This window comes from Vigna radiata, chromosome 7 (genome assembly GCF_000741045.1).
Source record: "Vigna radiata var. radiata cultivar VC1973A chromosome 7, Vradiata_ver6, whole genome shotgun sequence".
Classification (NCBI taxonomy): Eukaryota; Viridiplantae; Streptophyta; class Magnoliopsida; order Fabales; family Fabaceae; genus Vigna; species Vigna radiata.
The window spans coordinates 44982515-45005278 of NC_028357.1; the positions used below are offsets into that span (position 1 = coordinate 44982515).

Genomic DNA, 22764 nt, shown 5'->3' on the forward strand with positions numbered 1-22764 from the left:
AATAATACACATTAAATGAAGATGTTCGTTCATACACTGATAAGACAATCTTGCAACACATATTAGAAGGAGTTTGTTCATGTATAAATTAGACCAATCTAACAATATAGGTTATACAAATCTATTTATACATATTAGACAAATTTACTAATAAACTAGACTACTCTATCCATTTTATAATTAGACAAATCTTATAATATATCTTAAATATTTTTTTACATATCTTTATACTTTTTAGATAATCAACGGTATTTTTGTACATATTGTATCATTTGTATTTCTACAAAATCTACTATTTATATTTCTATAAATATATTAACTTTATAAACCTATAAATTATTTTAAAGGTTAATTCTATTCAAAATTTAATTATAAATTTAAAACTATTTATTATTATTTTTTTCAATCTCCAATTCTTTATTAATAAACAGACAAATATAAATATGGAGTTTAAAACTAATTTGGATTGAAAAATGGAAACGGGTTTTTGTTCTCTGAAAGCTGAATTTGTACGGCATGAGCAGAACCACAAATATATTGAAAGCAATGCAATAATGCAGCCTGCGCTCCAACGTGATGTGCACACGGATAAAACTTGTCACACTTGTTGAAGCACCAACTCTGCAACTTATGCGCACCAAAAAATACGATTTCAATATGCACATCACTAATTCACTTCATAATTGTTTGTACCAATTTTCAACGCATTATTTACCCTATCATTAAATTAAACTCCATTCTAACTCCTCAAATAAAGACCAATTATTCGTTTATCTTCAACATAAGAAGCCCGTGATAGAGAGAGCCGTAGACTGCGCATGTGTTTGGTGAAGGAACAGACCAGAGACAACGATCATTGTTTAGAACATCATGTACATCTCTCTTCTATCTCACTAGTTTTACAGGTATACATAGATCTTATCTCCAATATTAGATTTTTTTTTTCTTTTTAATTTCAAACATGTTCATTAGTTCAGGTCCATTTCAGTGTCAGAAGACACTGAGAAGCTTGTTACAGTCATTTGTTTTCCCTTTCTTGTTAAGCCCTTGTTGGAGTAAGCTTGATGGCGAAGCCAAGGAAAATGATACATTTTCGTTTTTCAGAATCAAGAACTATTGCACTTCAGGAACTATAGACTAATTTCTGAAGGAGACATTAGGTAGTATCAAATAATTAAATGCATATAGAACTTTTAAGGAACTTATTTATTACACATTGGATACTTTGATTTCCCACCTTTGTGAAATACTTTTAGAAACTGTATTATCGTGTCCAGAAACTGCAGGAAAGGGTGTTATTGCTGCATAAAATCTCAAGGAAACTGAGTCTATCTATGTATGCAGTACTGCAACATGATTCCATAACTATTTATGTGCATCTGCAACTCTTACACGTTAGAGAAATATTAACAAAAAAACAAGCAATGTGGCAAGGAAATCCCTAAAAACATTGCATGGAATTTTAGACCATGGAAAATCGTAGCATGGTTTCTGATAATTAGTTACACTGCTAGTCTGGTGCAGCAGTATTTGAATTTGACGATGCATTGGTCCGTTTTTCTTTATCAAACTTATTTTAATGTTAAAAAAATGTGAAATTTGAATAATAGATATACTGGCATTCTTACAGTACAAAAAACGTACAAAAGTAAACCATAAAGATAGCCACAGTCACCAATATAGTAACCTATGTAACCTGAAATAAAGCTTCCTTTACCTTGTAAAGAAAAAAATGGCACTGGCACGTCCTGATCTTCTAAAAAGTGTCACTTCAAATTGTTACACACGATTGATTCCCCCACAGACCCCTAACTAGATAGCCCCTCTTAGCTAGCTCCGCGTATAACTGGGGCATTGTTTAATTTGCTACATTCATAATCAGAAATTAATTCAGAATGGTTCATAATATTCATCTTATCACTCATAGTCACAGAAGCATATTAAAATTTCAAAGCCTCAACGACAAGTCAAGTTGGCCAATATCCTCCTGAACATGCTCAGAAGCATAACCCCTTGACCAGGAAGCCACCCCTTCCTTGGTTCCAAAGCTGTATTCTTTTCTTCCGGCGAGCCTCACATAACTTTGTCCTTGGTTATCCACAACGTTAACCCCAAGAGCACGACCAAGATGGTGTGAAGGACTGAAGTTTGATCTTTGCTCCGGTGCTCCGTAAGACTGCATGGTTGAACTCATTTCCCTGCTTTTCTTGGCTAGAGTCCTCTCAAGCTTGTGAGCATTTTGGTGACCCCCTAGCGCTTGAGAGCTATAAAATTTTCTCTGGCAATAGTTGCATGAGAATATCCGGGGCTCAATGGGACTTATAGGTGAGGGAGAAGATGAAGAAGAAGAAGATGGCTCAAGAAGAAGATCTAGATTGAGGTGATTGATCTCATCGTCCGATTGGCTTAGGTGAAGAGAAGTATTGGGATGGAAATTCATGGCCATAAGAGGGTGTAGAAGGTAGTTGCAGTGGTTCCTAGAATGAGTATGGAGCAAGTAGTGTGGGAAAGAAAGCAATAGAGAGGAAAGGATATAGGGTGCGAAGTGGGGGTGTTGAGAGAGGATGTTTATGTAATATAAGAGGCTGAAAGGTTCACTGTTCCTGCAGACAGAAATAGTAGTATATTGAGTGAAAGAGTGAGGGTATTGAGTGAGATAGAGGGACATGTATCTGCAAGATCAATGGAGAATCAAAGAGGTTGTCGCCTTCATTAATGGCAGAGTTTGGATCCTTTGTCGGTCGATGGCCAAAAAATAATGTTATGGGGTACCCCGTATGAAACCCACCAAGAAGATTAATCAGGTTTTTTTGTATTTTAACTTTGTTTCTGTCTCTTGAAAATGAGTGAACGTTCGCAATAAGCATGTAATGAGAAATTGTAAGCAGCGTTGTTGTGAACCCTTGTCAACAACGAGTTTAAACTCAAATCATGCAGTGTTCCATCAATGTTCCAATTTTGGAATTACAAAATGGGCAAGATAAACCATCTTGACTCGACTAAACAATGAACATGATTGGAGACTATTTTTACATTTTGTCTTAAATCAAGGGCGTGCTATATATACCTATGTTCCACTATGCCACTATCTGTCCATTCAGGATTGGACACTGAACCCATTTTAACGAAATCGGCGGCTTAGATTAATTAACCACTATTCAACCATTCGTATGAATTACTATCATCCACTCTATAAATTTCTGTACAATAATCTAGCTAGTAATTAATATAGAACCAATGCATATCTGTCTGCCCATATGTACATATAATAATCAGTACAAAGGCTACTCAATTTGGTTTTATTCAATCAATAATGGCAGACCAACCAATAATCCATATTTTCTCATCATGTTAATTGAATTTACACAATGTGGATTATTACCTTTCGTCCCAATGCAAAGCACGCAATGACATGCCATTGCCAGATATGCCCCTCCCTCAAAAAATAATCTTTTCAACTGTGTCAGGTGTATGTATTTTATTTATTTATTTCATCCACCGTACACCCTCTCTTTGAAAACAATCAAATAAATAAAAAAGGCAGGGTGACTTGAGCAAAATATTCCTACACTACCTGTCGATATGTAGTGAATTTCGTACTGTTCCCTTTTGAATCCATCTCTCTGATTCTCTGTGTCGTTACAGCAGCACAACAACAACTACTACTACTACTACTACTACTAAAAGTGACACTTCCACCAGACCTGACTCCTATTGAATCTGTATTGAATGCATTGCCTTCAATTTCATCAACTATGGCCAATAGCCAGAATGGAGAAAGAAACAGATAGCCTCTTCTATCTGTCTTTCTCTCTCCACTCCTTCCATTCTGGCTGGACAGATTTTACAAATGTGTTGACAGGGCCAGGCACATGGGGGAAGTAGTTATAAAATAAGATATTATGTTTGTGGAAAAAAGTGTTTGAGAAAGAGAGAAGTGTGTGATTTATAAAATTGTTGGGTAGCAGAGAAATAAAAATGGAAGCTTTCTCCCCAGAGAGGTATTCGTAATGGCACAAAATCCCCATCACGGAATAGGGTTGAATAGTTTAATCGTAAACCATGATTGAGGGATCATAATCTTGTCATCGGCTATCATTGCGGAAGGGGTTGTCTGCAAATCACAGACACAGAATGAACCAAGAAACTACGTCCTGTTCTGTTGCCGTATCAGTCACTTGGTCTTAAGATTCCAAAGCTAAGTAAACATTAATTCTTGTGCAAAACTAAACAATATCCACTCAGTCAAATGGGATGTTTCCCTTCGTACTTCAACAAACCTACATTAATGATAACTAGGTTCCATGTATACAAAGGCTAATGTTAATTAAACTCACTAGAAAATACAATTATAAGGGATTGTCTGGTAGACATGTTACACAACTGCACTCATTTCTCAGTCTTCACTTGTTTAAATTAAGACACATACCATGATACCATGACCGTGATAACGAACCACTGTTATTGAGATCATGTCTACTGTACCAAAAAATGTGTGCTTCTCTTATTTTTTATCACTTCATGCGCTACCCACCATAACATAGCTTTTCAGCATTAATTATCAGGGATATTAGTAATCAAATTCAATATTCACAACACCAAAGCTTTGAAACTCGTACCACTTTCGTTAAGTATTTCTGGTTTCTCCTACTAAAATGTAGAAGAAATAAACATAGTAAAATTTACCAAGTGATTATAATTTAGAGGTAAAATATGTAATTAAGATAAATACATTAAGTTAGAATTAAGATGAATATCAAAATATTAAAAAAAATATTGAGAAACTTTAGAGAGAAAAAGAAAACAGTGAAGAAAAATACTGTTTGGGTTATGGTCCATTTGTTTTATGCAAAATAAATCTAAAAATGCATCACCATATACGAACTCTAAAAACAAAAGAATATATATATCTACATTTTAAATTCATTCATAGAATAAATAAATACTAAAAGGACTTCTGACTTTGGCGTGGGCCTTATACAACTCAATAGGAAAGTCCATCCTCAAGATTGAGTTCGTAATTAATGTCTCAAAGCCAATGCTTAATAAGTTTCATATTCATCTCATGTTTAGTTCTTTTTAAAGTAATAATCAAATGAAAAAAAAAATGTATAGCACAGTTTATAAATATGCATATATATATATATATATATATNTATATATATATATATATATATATATATATATATATATATATATATATATATATATATATATATATATATATATATATGTTATGGTAATTTATTTAAGTGTTAGGTTTAAACCTCTTTTTGGTCCCTAAGTTATAAGCGGATGATTAGTTTAGTCCCAATTTTAAAAATATAAATCTTTGGTCCCTCTAAGTTATAAAAAAATGTATCAAATGAATTCTTTTTTGACTTGAAATACTGTTTTTGGTTGTTTTTTAACAACTGCTATATCTTTAGATTGCTCTGATTTGTTTCTTAATAATAACAACACTTTATATTGCTCTTTGTACTTTGACCATGAACATAAAAAAAGGACTTATTTAATACATTTTTTTATAACTTAGAAACCAAAGACTTACATTTTTAAAAGCGGGGACTAAAGTGAATATCCCCTCATAACTTAGGGACCAAAAAAAGGTTTAAACCTAAGTTTTATTACAACATAAACATCCATAAAAGGGCATTTTAAAAAAAAATAATAATAAGAATAATAAAATAACGTATGTAATTGAATTAATTGTTTTGGTTTTTATAAAATAATATTTTTATCTTTTTATTATCTCATGCAGGTATTTAATAATTTTTATGAGATTTTCTTTTGGAGAGAAAAGAACATGACTATAAAATATTTTTAACATCTAAGAACAGATAAATTCAGAAGCATTTCCCCACCTTCAGTTTCTTTAGTGCCATTTCTTCATAGATAAGCATAGTAAAGTAGGTGTTTGACACCACCATCTTCTGAATGAAAGCTTTACTGTTCACTTTCTCTTGGCTATGGTGTCTGCACTGCACCATTGCCTGTCGGAGACATTGGTATCTCACGCACTTTAGCTTTAATCAGGAGAATCACTCATAAATTCCCTTTAATAAACTTCTGGATCCATATATTTTTCTCATTTCAAAACGACAAATCGGAAATGTTGATGAAATATTGTATACTTTTTTCTGTTATCAAAAGCAAGGGATTAATCATCCTTTATATATAATGTCAGATATATAGATATAACCGAAACCAATACTACTTCTCTCAGCCAAACCTTTATAAAAAGTGTTGTTAACTTATTTGTTTTTGTTGCATATTGATTGACTGCTTTTCGAAAAAATTAATCAGCACCATCTATAAGTTATAACTTTTTCTTTTGAATTAAAAAAAGAAATCCATTCTCAATAAGCCCATGTTGGTAATGATTATAGACTTGAAGTGGGTGACAGAGACATGGAGAACTGCAAAGCTTAGTGACAAACATTGATAAGATGGAAGCAAAGTCTTCTGTCTCACGCTTGGATATGGAATATATGCGAAAGGCAGACTCCGATAAGAGGTTGTGACAAACACGTTGGTTGTTTTTTCTGGCTTCTAGTGTAAACGAAACTCATAAGTGAATGAGAATGTGAATAATGATTTATCCAGTTAGTAAGAATTGAGCTTATACTGACGTGAATTTGAATACTCCAACGGAATATGATATGAATAATAAGTTTAAAGATGATTAACAGTTGGTATGATCTTAAGGAGTTTTTTTGAGGGAGCACAGAAACATTTTTCAGCCTCCATGTGTTATAAGTGGACTTTAAACTTAACTTAACCCCACAAAATCGGCACCGGCTTGTAGGGCGAGGTTTGCACCCACTTATATACACTTAAATGGGTGGTCCGATAGCGGCTCGATAGGGAATGAAACAATATGTCCAACGAAAACAGAAATCGCTAGGATGAGCTTCCCAGTCATGGCTATGATACCATGTAAAAAGTTTAAAGAATAATTCTGATGTCTTCTTCCGATGACAATCAATCGGAGAAACATAATTTTGGAACTTCCGCTGCTTCCAAGGTTTAAAGATAATGACCTCTACTATGGAAGTGACTCTTGTCTTTTTTTCTGAATTAGTGATAAACATTTCTTTTGTCGTACACATTTCAGCTTTAGACTTTAGTTATGGCTTATATAGTTGTGACTTGCTATGACATGATCGATCATTAAAGCTCCAAAATGAACATGTCTCATCACTTGCAAGTTGCAACTCCTCGGGTCTACGCATTTTCTTTTTCATGCTTCATTTTGTCGCATTGCCTATATTGCGATATTCAACTAGGGTGAAGCCATTTTAGCTAGGTCGCCCACTCTTCTTTTTTAGTCTAAATATGGAATTGGAGAGTGGAATATGAAAATCTATCATGTCACGGGCTAGAGTCAAAGGTTAATTTGGATCCTCTTCTATCTTCAATCAAAAACACTTCTTAGAGTGTGAGATGGACTATCCAATTACTTCACTCATCACTTCTTAAATGTATAGAGATTCTCTAACGCTATGTTCACTTTGAAATAAAATAGTGTTGTTCTTCATTAGCCAGGACGGATATGAGATGAGTTACATGTTTACTTTAAAAGATCTACAACCGACTCAAAGCGCAAATTTACATGAGAAAAGATTTTTCTCATCTTCCTTTTTGAGCGTAGATTTGTAATGATCTACTATCAATTCTGTATTTTATCCTTATACTATTTTCAATGTAAAGGAATCATACAACATAAATTAATAATAATAATTATTAATAACAGTAACAATAACAATAATAATAATAATAATTTTTATTATTATTATTTCAATTTATTAAATTACTTTTTTTTATATGTTAATAATTAATTTTAATTTTGTTTTTTTTATAAATATTTTTACAATTAAATATAACATTAACAATTATCGTTTTATATTACTTTTATAATTATAGACATTTTAGTAATCTTCAATTTCTACCAATTAAATAACTTTTTTTATCTGTCACATCACATCAATCAAATTATATATTAATTTTCACAAACTTTACTTCCAAAATCACATTCGCTAACCTCCAAATTCACTGAAATAAGCAACAACAAAAAATTTACACTCAAATCCATCACTCACTCTCTCCCGAATCATCTCCCCAAAGTAAACACACCCTCAATGAACTAACTTTTAGGATTAGATTTATTATGTTTAAGTTTTTGTTTCATCAGCAATAACTAATATAACATATAAATAAAGGAATAAATGATTATTGATGTTAGAAAATAACATTTATTTAAACCAAAATGAAATTCTCAAAACATCCATAACTTTATAAGAAAGGTAATTAACTTCCTTTACTTGAAAGATGACCAAACAACTCAAAAACTCTCAAAACATCTTTAGAAGCTTAAAAACTCTATTTGCTCCTATGAACAACATAAACACGATCGTGACACACTATTAAAATATTTGATCAACGTATATTCTTAAAGAATACTCAAACACCACGTGTGATCCTAGATGGTTCACATGTATAGGAAGACTAGACAGACCAAGGAAAAGATCAGAAAATCAACCTACTCTATTTAGAAAAGTGTTGGGATGGAAGTGGAGAGTTCGCATCAAGGATCGCAAACTCTTATCTTCAAACAGATGAGTAAGTGGTTAAAAACTCTAGAGAAAAAAAGAGACTTATTGAGGAAAGAGTTTTAGAGAGATGTGTGATTAAGACAATGAAACTTGTTTGTAAAAATTCTGTTTATATTTTAAACTTTTAATATTAAAATAATCGAGTCTTATTATTTAAAATGTGTGAACAATTTTTAAAAATGATTTTTTGAACTCTTACCTAAACTTGAGGATATATGAAAATTATACTTTAGATATGTTGTTTCATATTCAAAATGGTTAATTGTATCATTTAAAATTTCATTCATAATTTATATATCAAACTAAGATGTAAAATAAATATTGATCAGTAATTATATGTGATAATAAAATATTGAGTGTCTAGAATTTGCATATCCTTTAAATATGTTTCTTGATAAATTTAGAAATTATTATTTCATGTAATAGATTAGTTTTTATGGTTGATCTCTCCTCTTATATTTGAGTTTTTTAAATAATTTAATCGATTTCCAACAAAAACGTTTGCCTTACTTACTTTTCTGTATGCTTTTGGACTTGTTTTGGGCAAATGAATTGAGGTTTTGTTTCTCACATTGAAATAATTTGGACAAAACTAGTCTAGAATTCATTTTGAATTAAAAAAATAATTAGTACTAGTCTTGATTGAGATAGAGCTTCATTAATGTAAACTTAATCAAGATAAAAGATTTCAAAAAATGTGGAGCCCAGTAGGCTTATGTGAACCAAAATGCTTCTACAACATCTAGTGACGACAAAGCCATAAATATTTTTGTTATATGTAATGATGATGTTGAATTGGATTTACCCAGAGATGATAGAGTACTAGATTTTTTTTGGTGCAGTTCAAAGAAGAAGTTTGCCTAGTCAACGAATATATATTTACACTTTGAAATTACCTTTCTCTTCTTTAAAGGAGTTATTGCTTGAATTTTGTCTCTTATAGGATGGAATATATGGTTCTGTGTCCTTTTTATTTGGTGGGAAGAGGTAGATTTTGGTGATTTACAAGCTACAAAACCTTTCAATTCAGATATTATTCAAGTTCCTTTTGGAAGAAAAAGGAACCTGATTGTGTGCCTGTCATCTTGGAAGACTAAAGCAATCTCTCTATCAAACCAATACCCAAATTATTTTATATATATAAAATCTTTAACAAAAATCACAGTATTATAAATAAGCTGGATAATGCTTTTGAAACTTTATTCTACTTTAATTATATCTCATAATGTTATATTACTTTTAAGACTCTCTTCTTTTTATAAATTGTTTATAGAAAATACTCACATTCCTACAATATTATACTCACATTTTATAACAATATTATTATTTTAAAAATAAAAAAATTAAATATATTCCTATAATTTTTCATTTATTTTCATTGAAAATGTAAGTTATTGTTATGTTTGTTAATATTTTTTATAATTAATAAATATAATATTTTTATAATTTATTATGTTTATTAATATTCATAATTTATATATGAGTATTTTTATATTGTAACTATATAAATAAAATGTATGTATTTATAAAATAAAGTAAGATGTTTTTATATAATTTTTTATTTGAAGAATAAATTTCCTATCATTATAATATTATCTTTATAATGAAATAATTATTAAATATATATTGATAAAGAGGGGAAAGAAGATAACACTAAAAGTACATTACAGAGATGTGGATGGTTTTTAATGAAGAATTGAATGTGTATATTTATCTACCTGAGGAATCAATCTAAGATAAGATAGAATCTTAAAGATTAAGAAGTAGTTAAAAGTCAAAAAGAAATTAAGACATAGCAATTTATTAATGTATTCAATGAAAAAGGACGATGTTTACACAAAATTTTTTAAATAAAGATCAATTTTACACACTTTAAAATGAGATATTGAATTGGTATTATTCAGCAAAACTAAAAACAAAATATGTTATTAAGCCATTATTTAAAATACTGAAGATAAAGTAACTGTTTGAGAAATATATTTATATTATCTTCCAAGCTTTTATAGAACACAATTCAATAATTTATTTTTTTACTCAGGGTGATATTATTTTGAATAAATTTTAAATAAGTTAAACAGTGATGGTATTACAAAGTAATTTTATTCACCAACTATTTAGCTTTGAATTCATTTCCACCAGTATATTTTTCTTTCAATCTCTATTGAAACTATAAGTTATACTAGATATGATATATTATAAACAATTTTGTTAATATAAATATTTGCAATATATTGATTTAATATTATTAGTATAATTAATATATGAGGATAGTTTTTGTTAAATAAATATTATATTTACGAAATCCATCTTAATACTTATCTTACAGTAATTATAGTAAGTACATAATTTTATAGATTTGGATTCTTGTTGTTTTTGGTTGATATGATGGATTGTGGTTTTGAAGACAAGTTGAGATAATAAATTTGAATCTGATTGAATTAAGATTTCATATATTATATGAGCCATAAATTAAGGAGCCAATCTATTTGCATAATATATTAATTTTGTTTTAAAAGAAAATATTTTTAAAAAGCAGAATACTGTGTGTAAATATTAGAAAATATTTGACATTCCATTAAGGTGAGTAAGGACAAGATGTTTACACGAAGGCGATCCCTTATGTTTGCAATAAGGGTACAAATCGTATTCCTCAACTGTGCAAACATGGAGGATTCTGTACAAGTAACAGGATCCAACTGTTCTACAACGAAAACGACAAAGACATTTAACTTTTCTTTTTCATTCTCAACTATATAATAATATTAATGAGTACCTTTTATCTGCATAAAGGGGTGTATTTTTCGAATAAAGTAATATATTGGTATTCACAACATGAATCCGAGGATTAAGTACCAGGAAACATCCTTAATTAGTAACACAGTAAAAGGATAAGCTTCGACTTTGTTGATAACAAGTAGTGAATTGATGAAATTATTTAAGCTTCGTAGGCCATGAATACTCTTAAATTTGTATGAAATCTGAAACGTTTAATTTTGGTGTCTAATAATATAAGGAGGCATTCATCTGTTTTTGACTAAGTGGAGACATTTTATGGGTATATTTTTTGGATGAATAATGATCCTTAGATAATATTTTTTTAATAATATTTGAACATTATTTACATGTTATTTTGTGATTGGTCCATAATGTTATTTATGATTATTATTATTGATTGTTGAATAATTTTGAATTAATCACAGAATGACACATAGATGATGTTTAAATATTGTAAAACAATGTTGTTTAGATATCATTATCTATTTTGGATTTAAATGGATGAATTTTTAGAAGGTTTAAAATAGGAAAATGATTAGGAAAAAAGTGTAGAGTGGTGGAGTAGGTGTTTGTAGGTATTAGGGTATGTAAGGTGGAGAAAGAGGTTGTGGTTGTGGTGATAGAATTAAAGGGAAGGTGAATGGAAGATGGAAATAGGAGTAATTCTAAGCATATAATTGGTGGTAAACATATAAGAGTGATGTTAGTTGACCAAAACAGACTCAGTCATCTTATAACATATTGGAACATGATGTGTTACCACTTAGTCCATCTATCTTCCAACAACTGCAAGTGGCTATTACAAATTTATTTCAAATCTATACATAGGTATAAATTCACCCAATTTTAGATTTTTTTAATTAATGTATTGGTGCAATATGAGTATTGACGATTAAATATGTATACAATTCAATAAAAAAATTTAATTACTGATTTAATCTTTTTATTTGTCACATTAATTAATTTGTTTTTATTCCTTTGTATTTAACTTAATTAAGTCATTCCATTTTCTTTATTGAGTCTTAATATTTTTTAGAATAGACTTACTTTGATATCTTTTGATAAATTGGTATTAACATTTATCCATTAAAAGCTTTTTACTAGACCTATAAGGATGTCAATGAAGGTGAATGGGACGATTTTCATTATCTCATCTTTATTTTCAAAATAAAAATTTATTTTCATTCCATTTGTATGTCTAATGGATATAATATTTTTGTCCTATTCCATCTTCATTAAGTAGCAAGTATATTTACTAATAAAAAAAACTCATTTAACTTTGTCTGAACATATAGATTTAAGAAAAATAATATAAACTTGCGTTGATATTTTTGAAATTATTTTGAATATTTAAGATTTAGTTTTCTTAAAAACTAAAGTTTAAAATGGAACAAGTTTTAGTTCTCAAACAATAAAGGCCTAAATGTTTCTAATAATTTAAAAAATATCAGTCAATTTAAAATTTTTTATTTTAGTTCCAAGCTTTAGATTTTGGTTCTTTATAAAACTGAAGCCTATTAAGATATATGTTTCGGTTTTATTAACAACTGAAACTTAAAGTTTGACTTATAGTTTATTTTCAAAAATTCTACAAAGACACAAAGTCTTTGTTTTATTGCATTATTAAAGTAAATCTTATTTTCTCCTCCTCTTTCATTGTAAAAGTTATTTCTTCACTATTGTTGTCCTTTTTTCTTCTTTGCAAAAACTTTCTTCTTCTTCTTCCACCATTAAATAATCTTCCTTCACCATTGAACCCCATGTCCCCATTGTCTGTTGTACCCTTAAACATGAGTTCTTGATAATATCCACTTTCATTTTTGAATTTTCTTCCTTTCAGCACTTCTATTTTTTATCCATGATGTTGCACTAGAACATTGGTGAATGGTTTTTCTTTCTTCCCCATTTGACTTTATTTTATTTTGTTTTTCATTTTGTGTTTTTCTTGAGGTTGGTTGTTCCTAAAGTTCGTATTTGACTTTATTTTATTCTTAAAATTCATGAAGATTTTAATATATAAGAGTGAAGTGATAATTCATTTAAAGATTATTAAAATTGTTCACATAATTTCATATATATATATATATATATATATATATATATATATATATATATATAAATAAAAGTATAAATTAAAATTGGATTAATTCACCATTTATCATTGTTGAGTATGATAGAAAGGAGTACAAGAATTTATACAATTTAAGCCATGTAATGAGGGTATAAGTGGTGGTGAAGTAAAGTTTAGATGTCCTTGTGCCAACTCTTTAAAAGACAGAAAGTTCAATGTAACCAAAAATATAAAATACCTTATATATGATGGTTTCCTTCAAAGGTACACAACATGGACATGACACAAAAATTAATAGACTTTTCAACTCTCTCTCAAACTGAACATGATGTGGATTTCACCAAGGAAGATTGACTAGAGGACATGAATCGCGATATTAATGCAAAAACTTTTATTCAAGCACATATGTATGAGACGATGTTTGTTGATATAGAGACTTCACTGTATGTCGGTTCGACTAAGTTTACATGGTTGTTAGTTATTGGTGGTGTTGCTGAATGAAATGTTTCCAAATGAAAATTAATTACCTACGAATAATTATGAGGCTAAGAAAATTCTTTGTCCAATGGATATGGAGTAGAAAAGGATATATGTATGTTCCAATGATTGCATTCTTTCTCCGAAGTGTGGGTTATGACAATACAAGCAAAAAAAACAACTATGAAAATAGTTGTAAGATAGAAAAGGATTACCCCACTTTGAAAATAATATGGTGTGAATAAGAATATGGGATTGAGTAATGTATATGAGTTCAAAGACGCCAAATTCACTCATTAAGACAATAAGAATGATGACGTCCAAACATATGTCACCAAATGTTTTGAACAAGAAAAATAAATATAATCAGTCCTTGTATATATTGCTTCACAAATGTAATTTTTTATCTTTGATCAATTCTGCTTGTACTGGTGCGATTTCATAAAGTCCTTAATCTTCAAAATGACCATCATTAAAATTAGGTTTAAACCCTTAACTCTATCACCTTCTTACACCGAGTTTCCACTGTTTCTACATTCAAGTTTTCTACTTTTCTTCTCACATTTAAGCTTACAGATTCTCTTCACACGAAAAGCGCATCACTCCAATTTATCATCATTTCACCGATTGAGAATGTGTTGGGTGTTCTGTCAATGGAGAAGGCTTTCTGCACATTTTTATTGCATTTTGGATTATAAAGCTCCAAATGTATTTTTAAATTCAAAAATATATTTCATGTAATCTAAAATATATTTCAAATATACAAAGATATTTTGGACACTGAAATTTGGTATTATTATTATTTTTATTCATAATCAATTTTAATATTAATATTAAAGTAATAATGAAAATATGATTATTTTTTATTATTTAGAATTTATTATATTTATTAGTAAAAGTACTTCTCTAATATTATTATGAGTAATTTAAATATTTTAATGAATATTATCATTCACTTTTAAACTTACATTAATGTCAAATGAGAATATCAATCTCATATGAATAGTTCATATTTATTTTCTTTGTAAAAATACTATGTTAATATTATTAAGAGTAATTTAAATATATATTTTATTTTTTAAATCAATTTTGGATTATCCAAATGCGATTTTAATTTCAAAAATAAATTTTAGATTGTGTAATTTAAAATATAATAAGAGGATAAATTCTGGATTTCTTAATTTGGAATATATTTTCGGACCTACAAATATATTTTGAATTATGCAATCCAAAATATGTTTTTCTTTATTATGTTCTAGATTGAAAAATCTATTACATTTTCTTGATAAATTTCTTTTTATTGCTTAATAATATTTCGGATTAGACAATGTCAGAAGAATCATTATTATCACATTTCTAGGAGTACATGGAGAAAAAAAGGAGTGCAGTAAGAAATTGTCTTCATTAAGTAAAGATAGGTAAGTTTTTGTTCCATCTTAACCCAATAGAAGTCTAACGAAAACGCCCCAATTTCTTTCTAAAACCTTCTTTTCTTCTCGCACCCCCATAAAATATGATAACCTAATCCCTTATTGAAATGATTCTTTTTGGATTATCTAATCCAGAATATATTTTCTGAATTTGAAAATATATTATAAATTAAGCAGAATGTATTTAAAAATATATATATATATATATATATATATATATATATATATATATATATATATATTATTTTTAAATTACTCGCTAGAATATTAAAAGAATATCTCTACTAATAAATTCAATACAGTAAACATATATATTAAATAGAAAATATTCATAGAATGATCCATAAACATTAGGTGAAATTATTCTGATTGGTCTCCATTTAAGTGATACTCTTGTCTAATAAATATAATGAATCTAAACAACAACAAAACATTTGTTTTATTATTATTATTACTACTATTATTTTTAATACTATTAAGAGTAATAATAAAATAATAATAGTACTAAAAATAATCATATAATAATAACAATAATAATAATATTGATATTTAATTATACAATTTAGAATTATTTTTAAATTCAAGAATAAATTCTAAACTATATAACATAATATAATTAAAAACCACACTTTTTTTTTACAATTCAGAATATATCTGAAATACACTTTTGAATCCAAAAATACATTCAAATTGTACCATCTAAAATGTGTTTTTTTTTATCTTAAAAATTATATAATTCATAATGTATTTTTAAATTTAAAAATACATAATTCAAAATACAATAAAAGCACCTAATCTATCCCTCTCGGTAAAACGATGATAAATCTTGTCGAGAAATTGAGAAAGCTTGAATGTGAAGGGTGCACGAAAGTGTGAGGGAACAGGGTTAACGGTTTAAACCTAATTTTAATGAACGGTATTTTGGGATAAGGGATTTTAAAGGCTGCAGGAAGAAAGAGGGAGGTGTAGGAAGAAATGACAAGAAAACAGTGGGCCTGTGTTCAGTACAGGCCCAACTCTCAAGCTCGAAACACTTACGTCCATATACTACTCAAACTCTGATGAATCATTCACCAACTCAATCTCCATTTTATGATGGGCGTTGTTCCCTACACCCCCACACATTCTCCCTCCACCTCCTCAACTCTCTCCAATTTTTTTTAATTACAAAACTAGCCCCGTTTTTTTTTTTTTTTTACTTTTAACTTGCGAAGTCCCCACTTTCAACTCTCCAAAATCTCACTTTATTTCTTCTTGGATTCTCACCCTACTCTCACCATATCCGTTGTCTTCATATCCGTTTTGTTTCGACCTTTCATCTGGCCTACGCGCCCAACTCACGTCCTTATGCAAAAATAGAAACCCCTAAAACACAAACGAAATCAAAGAAAGAAGGAGAAAGAAAATTCCTCCTAACGTCACGAATCAGGACGGCCAAGGTTTTTGCCCAGTCGCCGCGACTCTGCCGCATCATCACTCTGTCATAGCTACACCTCCGCCGTGTCTCTACAAGGTTCCTGCCTCTGTTCAAAAATGCAGGACATTCTCGTTGCGGCAAGGTCAATGCTTCTGCTCGAGACATAGAACGTTCTCGCCCCCAAAACTAGGTGGTCCGTAAGAAGAAAAATCGTAAGAAACTTGGAGCTTCTAGGGTTGGCATTAACTAAAACAGAGAAGAAATGGAAAAGTGTTTTCCCTTGTGGGAATAGTAGACAGATAAAAAATTAGGAAATAATTGGAAAAAAATTGAGAAAAAGTAACAAATACGGAGACAACGTGAGAGTGGATGAGAATTGGAGAAAAAATAAAGTGAAATTTAGGAGAGTTAAAAGTGGGGTCACGCGAGTTAAAAGTAAGAAAAAAAAAATAGAGAGAGAGGCTAATTTTGTAATTGACAAAAAAAATTGGAGAGAGATGAGGAGATGGAGGGAGAAGGTGTGGGGTTGGAGGGAACAACCCCTTTTATGATCTATAATTGAGTCAATAATCATATACCGTAAAGTTATTTTCGCATTCCTCCAAAGGACAATAATTACTGGGTTCAGAATAATCGTAAATACACACAAAAAAACAAAACAAAAAACATTATTATATCAAATAAAGTTATAATATCGTAGAGTTCATATCAACCACATACATAAAGTATCAATCACCACCATATATTGCATAATTGTACAATGGATACTGTCTTTTACAACGTTTTCATAATTCTAATTTAAATAGACGTTAGATTAAAAGGTCAATATGTGAAATAAATAATAATTTACATAGTCATAACTGTAATGTATAATAATATAAATAACTATATATATATATATATATATATAAAGAATAGGAAATAAAAAATTGTCCAAGAATCTAAAAATCAGTTGGTTAATTTCAAGCTTCCATCATAGAAAACTTTTTATTTCTGTGTATGTTCAGCCCTTTTTCTGTTTGTTCTTCTGCTCTTTGGACTGCTGCCTTTTGATAACTATTTTAATGTTGAAAATTAGTTTGTCGATCGTTTATTTTTTAGGAAAATAAAATTTTAACACCATTTTTTGACACCATTTTGACACTGCACACGTGTCAAAATGTGGTTGGACGATTTCAAATTAAAAAACAAACTTTGTTTTTCTCTTCCAAATATACCCATGCCTCAACTTTTTTAATTTGAAATCGTCCAATCACATTTTGACACGTGTGCAGTGTCAAAATAGTGTAAAAAAAAATGGTGTTAAAATATCATTGTCCTATTTTTTAATGTTACGGTACTTTCTGTCATTATTACTCTCGATAACTTTATGAATTCATGATTATATGTTAATTAAGTCTTCATACATTTAACTATTCCAAGTTCAATTCAAATTATAAAACATCTAACACAGGTCCGCAATGATCAATCGTTTGGTGACTTTTGATTTGATCATGTTGTAATTCAGAGTCTGGTCTCCAGTATATATACAACATGCATACAACACCATACGTTACAGTACATGAATAAACTTATACAGCACAAACAATTATATTCAACACGTGTTGAAAACGAGATGTAAAAATCAAAAAAAAAAAAAAAAGAGTTATGGTGTGTCACAAGGACCTAATTGGCCACCAACACACCTTCGTTAACTCTTGCACTTAGTACCTTCCTCAGAATTTTGCCTGAGGCTGCTTTAGGAATAGAGTCGGTGAAGAAAACCCTACCAATTCTCTTGTAAAACACCACCTGCCACAAAAACATTCTTATTATAACCACAAAAATATAACTCACTTAAATACTTCATTCACATGTTCGGTAAGAGAACCTGTTGTGAAATGTATTTCTTTATCTCATCTTCACTGATCTCAGAACCTTTTGATCTTACCACAAATGCAACAGGAATTTCTCCCGCAGCTTCATCTTTCATGCTGAAACCAACACCCCTTCATATTAGTTACAAATACCACCTTATTTATATATATATATTATAATTTGGTCGTAACGAACTTACGGTACAACGGCAGCTTCAGAGATGTCTGGGTGAGCAATTAACAATGCTTCGAGCTCAGCGGGAGGTACTTGGAAGCCTTTGTATTTGATCAATTCCTTTAACCTATCAACAATGAAGATTTCGTCATCATCGTCGATGTAACCAATATCTCCTGTGTGGAGCCATCCATCTTTGTCTATGGTTCTCTCTGTGGCCTCTGGGTCGTTTAGATATCCTACCAACCACAAATTCAACATGCTAAGAAAAAACAAGCTATTTTTCTAATATAGACTTTTCTCATTCTCAATTACAACCTTATATTTAGTTGAATAATAAACAAATGGATGTCGATCACCTACCTCAAACTATCTATTTTCATGCCAAAGTTTATGTATGGTGTGGAGCATAATAAGTGGATTACACGTCCTACGTGATTAAAATAATTGTGACTGTTGAAAAGTAACTGTGACCAGTTGGACCTTGTAATTTCGTCTCAGTGGGAAAATCTGGTAAATGGAGTAGGTGAAGATGTGGACTTCCACACATTATTGCCGTCACTTTCCATTTCAACTTGTTAGCTGAAATTCCTTAACGCCTTCCAAAATATTGATAGAGTTTTTTACATGATTGTTTAAATATAAGTAACAAAGATTAATTATTTTTACAGTAAAAAACAAGTTAGAATTTTTAAGTCTATGTAATATTATAAAACTACAATCTTAAAATAGATAACTTGTTTAACCGAAAACTCGGCAACAAGCAAAAACATATTGTAAGTACCTTAGCAGAGTTTTTCTGAGCACGCAAAGGAAATTAAATAAAAATTTATAGTAAAACATATTTAGAGATTACTTAATTTTCAAAACCTCTTAAATGCACACACAATTTACTAGCTTAAAGACAAATTCATATACGGAAATTAATTTACTTGTACCAAAATACGTTGTGCCTATAACAGAGTAAACAAGACGAAATAGGAAAACAGGGAGTGGAAAAATGTTTGAACGAAAAATTAAACTGTTGAAAAAACTAGCATGCAAGAGAGTGAGTGGGCACGTGAATACATATGAACGGAGTGGAAGAACAAGAATATGGTGTCACTGTCAGAGTTACAAATTATATATAATAAATTAATAATTAAGCTATCTAAAATAATTGTCAGGGTTTGGTAGCTGATAAAGCTATTTTTACGTGAGACGTTGAACTCGTGTGGAGTTTCCCACTTTGAAATTGTGTGGCCATATAAATATGATAATCATGGTGCTCATGGCATTCAATTTGGTCACCCAATCTTTTCTTCCACCCAACTCAACCACCCCACTTACAGTACTTTTTTGTAAAAAAGGAAAAGAAAAAATAATATATTTAGCATTAGAGAGATTCAAATTTACACCCAAATCTTTAGCCATTCTTACCAACTGGCATGGAAAGCTTTTTTGTTTAAACCTAATCGGTATCGAAGAAGAGAGTCAACGACTATTACGACTAATTGTTGGAAAGTCTTTCTCTGTTTTCTATTCAGACTAGTTGTTGGAAAGTTTCACATGAGTAAAAATTTGTTTTGTTCATGCTCTGTTTATATGACAGTGTTTATAAATAAGTATATGCAGTAATACCTTTCATAACCTTCGTGCCTCTTATGCAAATTTCACCGGTTTCGTTTCTGGGAAGGGAAACACCAGTTTCTGTGTCGACGATTTTCATCTCAGCGTTTCTGACAACGGTTCCGCATGCACCAGGTTTTATCTTTGAGGGTTCTTTTGCAAATGCCATGCTAATCGCAAGTGGTCCTGCTTCTGTCATCCCATACCCCTGTGCGTCAAAAATCATAACTATTTCATTTTACTTTAATTTCCACTTTCAAATAAAGCCACAATAAGAATAATAATAATACGGTACGACCATTAAGACAACACGCCGCTCATAACTTTCTATGTTCATTAAAAAGCTTAAAGTAGTATTTTGCTTTTCATATATCTACGCGTGCGAGTAATCAAACCCGATCTTTTGAATCACAAACTCAGTTTACCACTATCAATATTTCACGTCAACGGATGTGCTAAATTAATAATCGGTTTCTTTCAATGCTTTTACTGCTTTTGACCAAGCTTTAATTGTTTCAAAAAAATTATATATTTTGTACTTATAAATAAAATATTGTTTACAAGAATGAAATAAATAAAAATTATTTTTCATAAAACATGTAAAGAAAAAATTATTTTTTAAAAAGCTAGAACGATTAAACTACAGCTTAAATAACGCTTTGCACAAAGAATATCTTTTCGAGTGTAATGGTGATATTTTGTAAGATTTATTTATGAGATTCGCACGCGTGTATTTGTTATCCAAAACAATAGGGTATATATATTTATATTAATTTATAAAGGTAAAACCATCATAAAAAAATAGTTTTTTATGTATAAAAAAATTGTATGTATTAAAATATAACATTTTAATAAATATTTATGGTAAAAAGAAATCAGAAATCGATGGAGAGAAATTAAAGTATTTTGCAGTTACTGCCATAATAAAAGAAGCGATTGAAGAAAGTGCCACCGTTTCAGTCCCTTACGTCACTAAAATCTTCCTTGTTGTCAACGAATTTGTTTTTTGTAGTGAGTGAAGAAAATCAGGAAAACGTTTTAATTTTAATTTGGGTGTTGATTGAAGTTGTATTTATTATTTTTGTAATGAAAATGAAACCTGTCCAAAAGTGGCGTGTGGTAGCCTTGATTCCACAGCTTCTTGTAGTTCCTTTCCCAAGGGTGCGGCGCCGGTGACGACGGCTCGAACGGACGAGAGGTCGTACCGGTGGGCCTCTCCGCTCTTAACCAACGCCAAAACGATGGGTGGCACAAACGACGCAACCGTTACCCTGTACTTCTGGATCAGCTCCAACAGAGTCGTCATCTCAAACTTCTGCACAATGAGAACGGCGGCACCGGATCGAATCCCGGTGAGTAAAATTGAATTGAGAGCATAGATATGAAACATAGGCAGCACGCAGAGGAGCACATCCTCGCTGTGAGTGTACTGGTGCGCGTTTTCGCCGTCAACTAACTGCGCGATAGTGGTGACCAAGTTTTTATGCGACAACATAACGCCCTTGGGGAGCCCCGAAGTACCAGAAGAAAACGGAAGCGCGACGAGGTCGTCAGGGCTAATCTTAACGGCGGGGGCTTCCGTTTCGTCGGCGTTAGTTAGCGTGGAGAAATGCAAGACGCCGTCGTTCTCGGGGGGACATGTGTCGATGCACATGACCGTGATGTCAGTGCTGTCGGCGAAGCTCTTGATTTTGTCCACGTACGCGGATTGCGTTATGACGAGCCTGGTTTTGGTGGCGGTGGCTTGCTTGGCCAGCTCCAGCGGAGTGTAGAAGGGGTTGGCAGTGGTGATTACGGCGCCGCGGTGGGAGGCGCCGAGGAAGGCAAGGGCGAATTGGGGGCAGTTGCGCAGGACGAGCATGACGACGTCACCCTGGCGGATGCCGATGTTGTGGAGGCCGGCGGCGATGCGGCGGGCGGCGAGGTCGACTTCGGCGTAGGTGAGTGTTTCGCCGGTGTCGCCGTCGATAAGGCATGTTCGGTGTTGGAATTGGGAGAGGTTTTGGAAGCAGTAAGAGTGTAGTGGAAGGTGCGTGGGAATGGGAATATCGGGAAGTGGGGATCTGAAGATGAATTCTTGTGGAGAAGGTTCCATTGTTGCTGTTGGTGGCATAGGAAGATTTGCGAGTTTGCTTCAAAGTGAGGGTCGCATGTATTCATATATGTGTGTGAGAAGCTTGTGGGTTAAATCAAGAGTTGTTGAGACAGCGACAGCAACTTCACACGTATATAATTGGAAGTCTTTGTCTTCGTTGTTTAGGTAAAAACACTCGGACCAAATAAGACTACTATTTCCTATGTTTTATATTAATTTTAAATAAGATATAAAAGTAAAATACT

At 31.1% G+C, this 22764-nt stretch overlaps 2 protein-coding genes across 2 annotated transcripts; both read right to left on the bottom strand.

Moving 5' to 3' along the window:
* Window positions 1-1445: 1445 nt before the first annotated feature.
* On the bottom strand, window positions 1446-2802 carry LOC106768043 (zinc finger protein 3). Its single transcript, XM_014653009.2, has one exon. The coding sequence runs from the start codon at window positions 2666-2668 to the stop codon at window positions 1949-1951; it is 720 nt and encodes a 239-aa protein (XP_014508495.2). The 5' UTR covers window positions 2669-2802; the 3' UTR covers window positions 1446-1948.
* A 15441-nt stretch (window positions 2803-18243) lies between these two features.
* On the bottom strand, window positions 18244-22630 carry LOC106768751 (4-coumarate--CoA ligase 1-like). Its single transcript, XM_014654045.2, has 5 exons — window positions 21524-22630; window positions 20437-20632; window positions 18842-19055; window positions 18656-18758; window positions 18244-18576 (listed from the first exon to the last, which is right to left on the bottom strand). The coding sequence occupies exons 1-5, from the start codon at window positions 22535-22537 to the stop codon at window positions 18451-18453; spliced, it is 1653 nt and encodes a 550-aa protein (XP_014509531.1). The 5' UTR covers window positions 22538-22630; the 3' UTR covers window positions 18244-18450.
* Window positions 22631-22764: the final 134 nt, after the last annotated feature.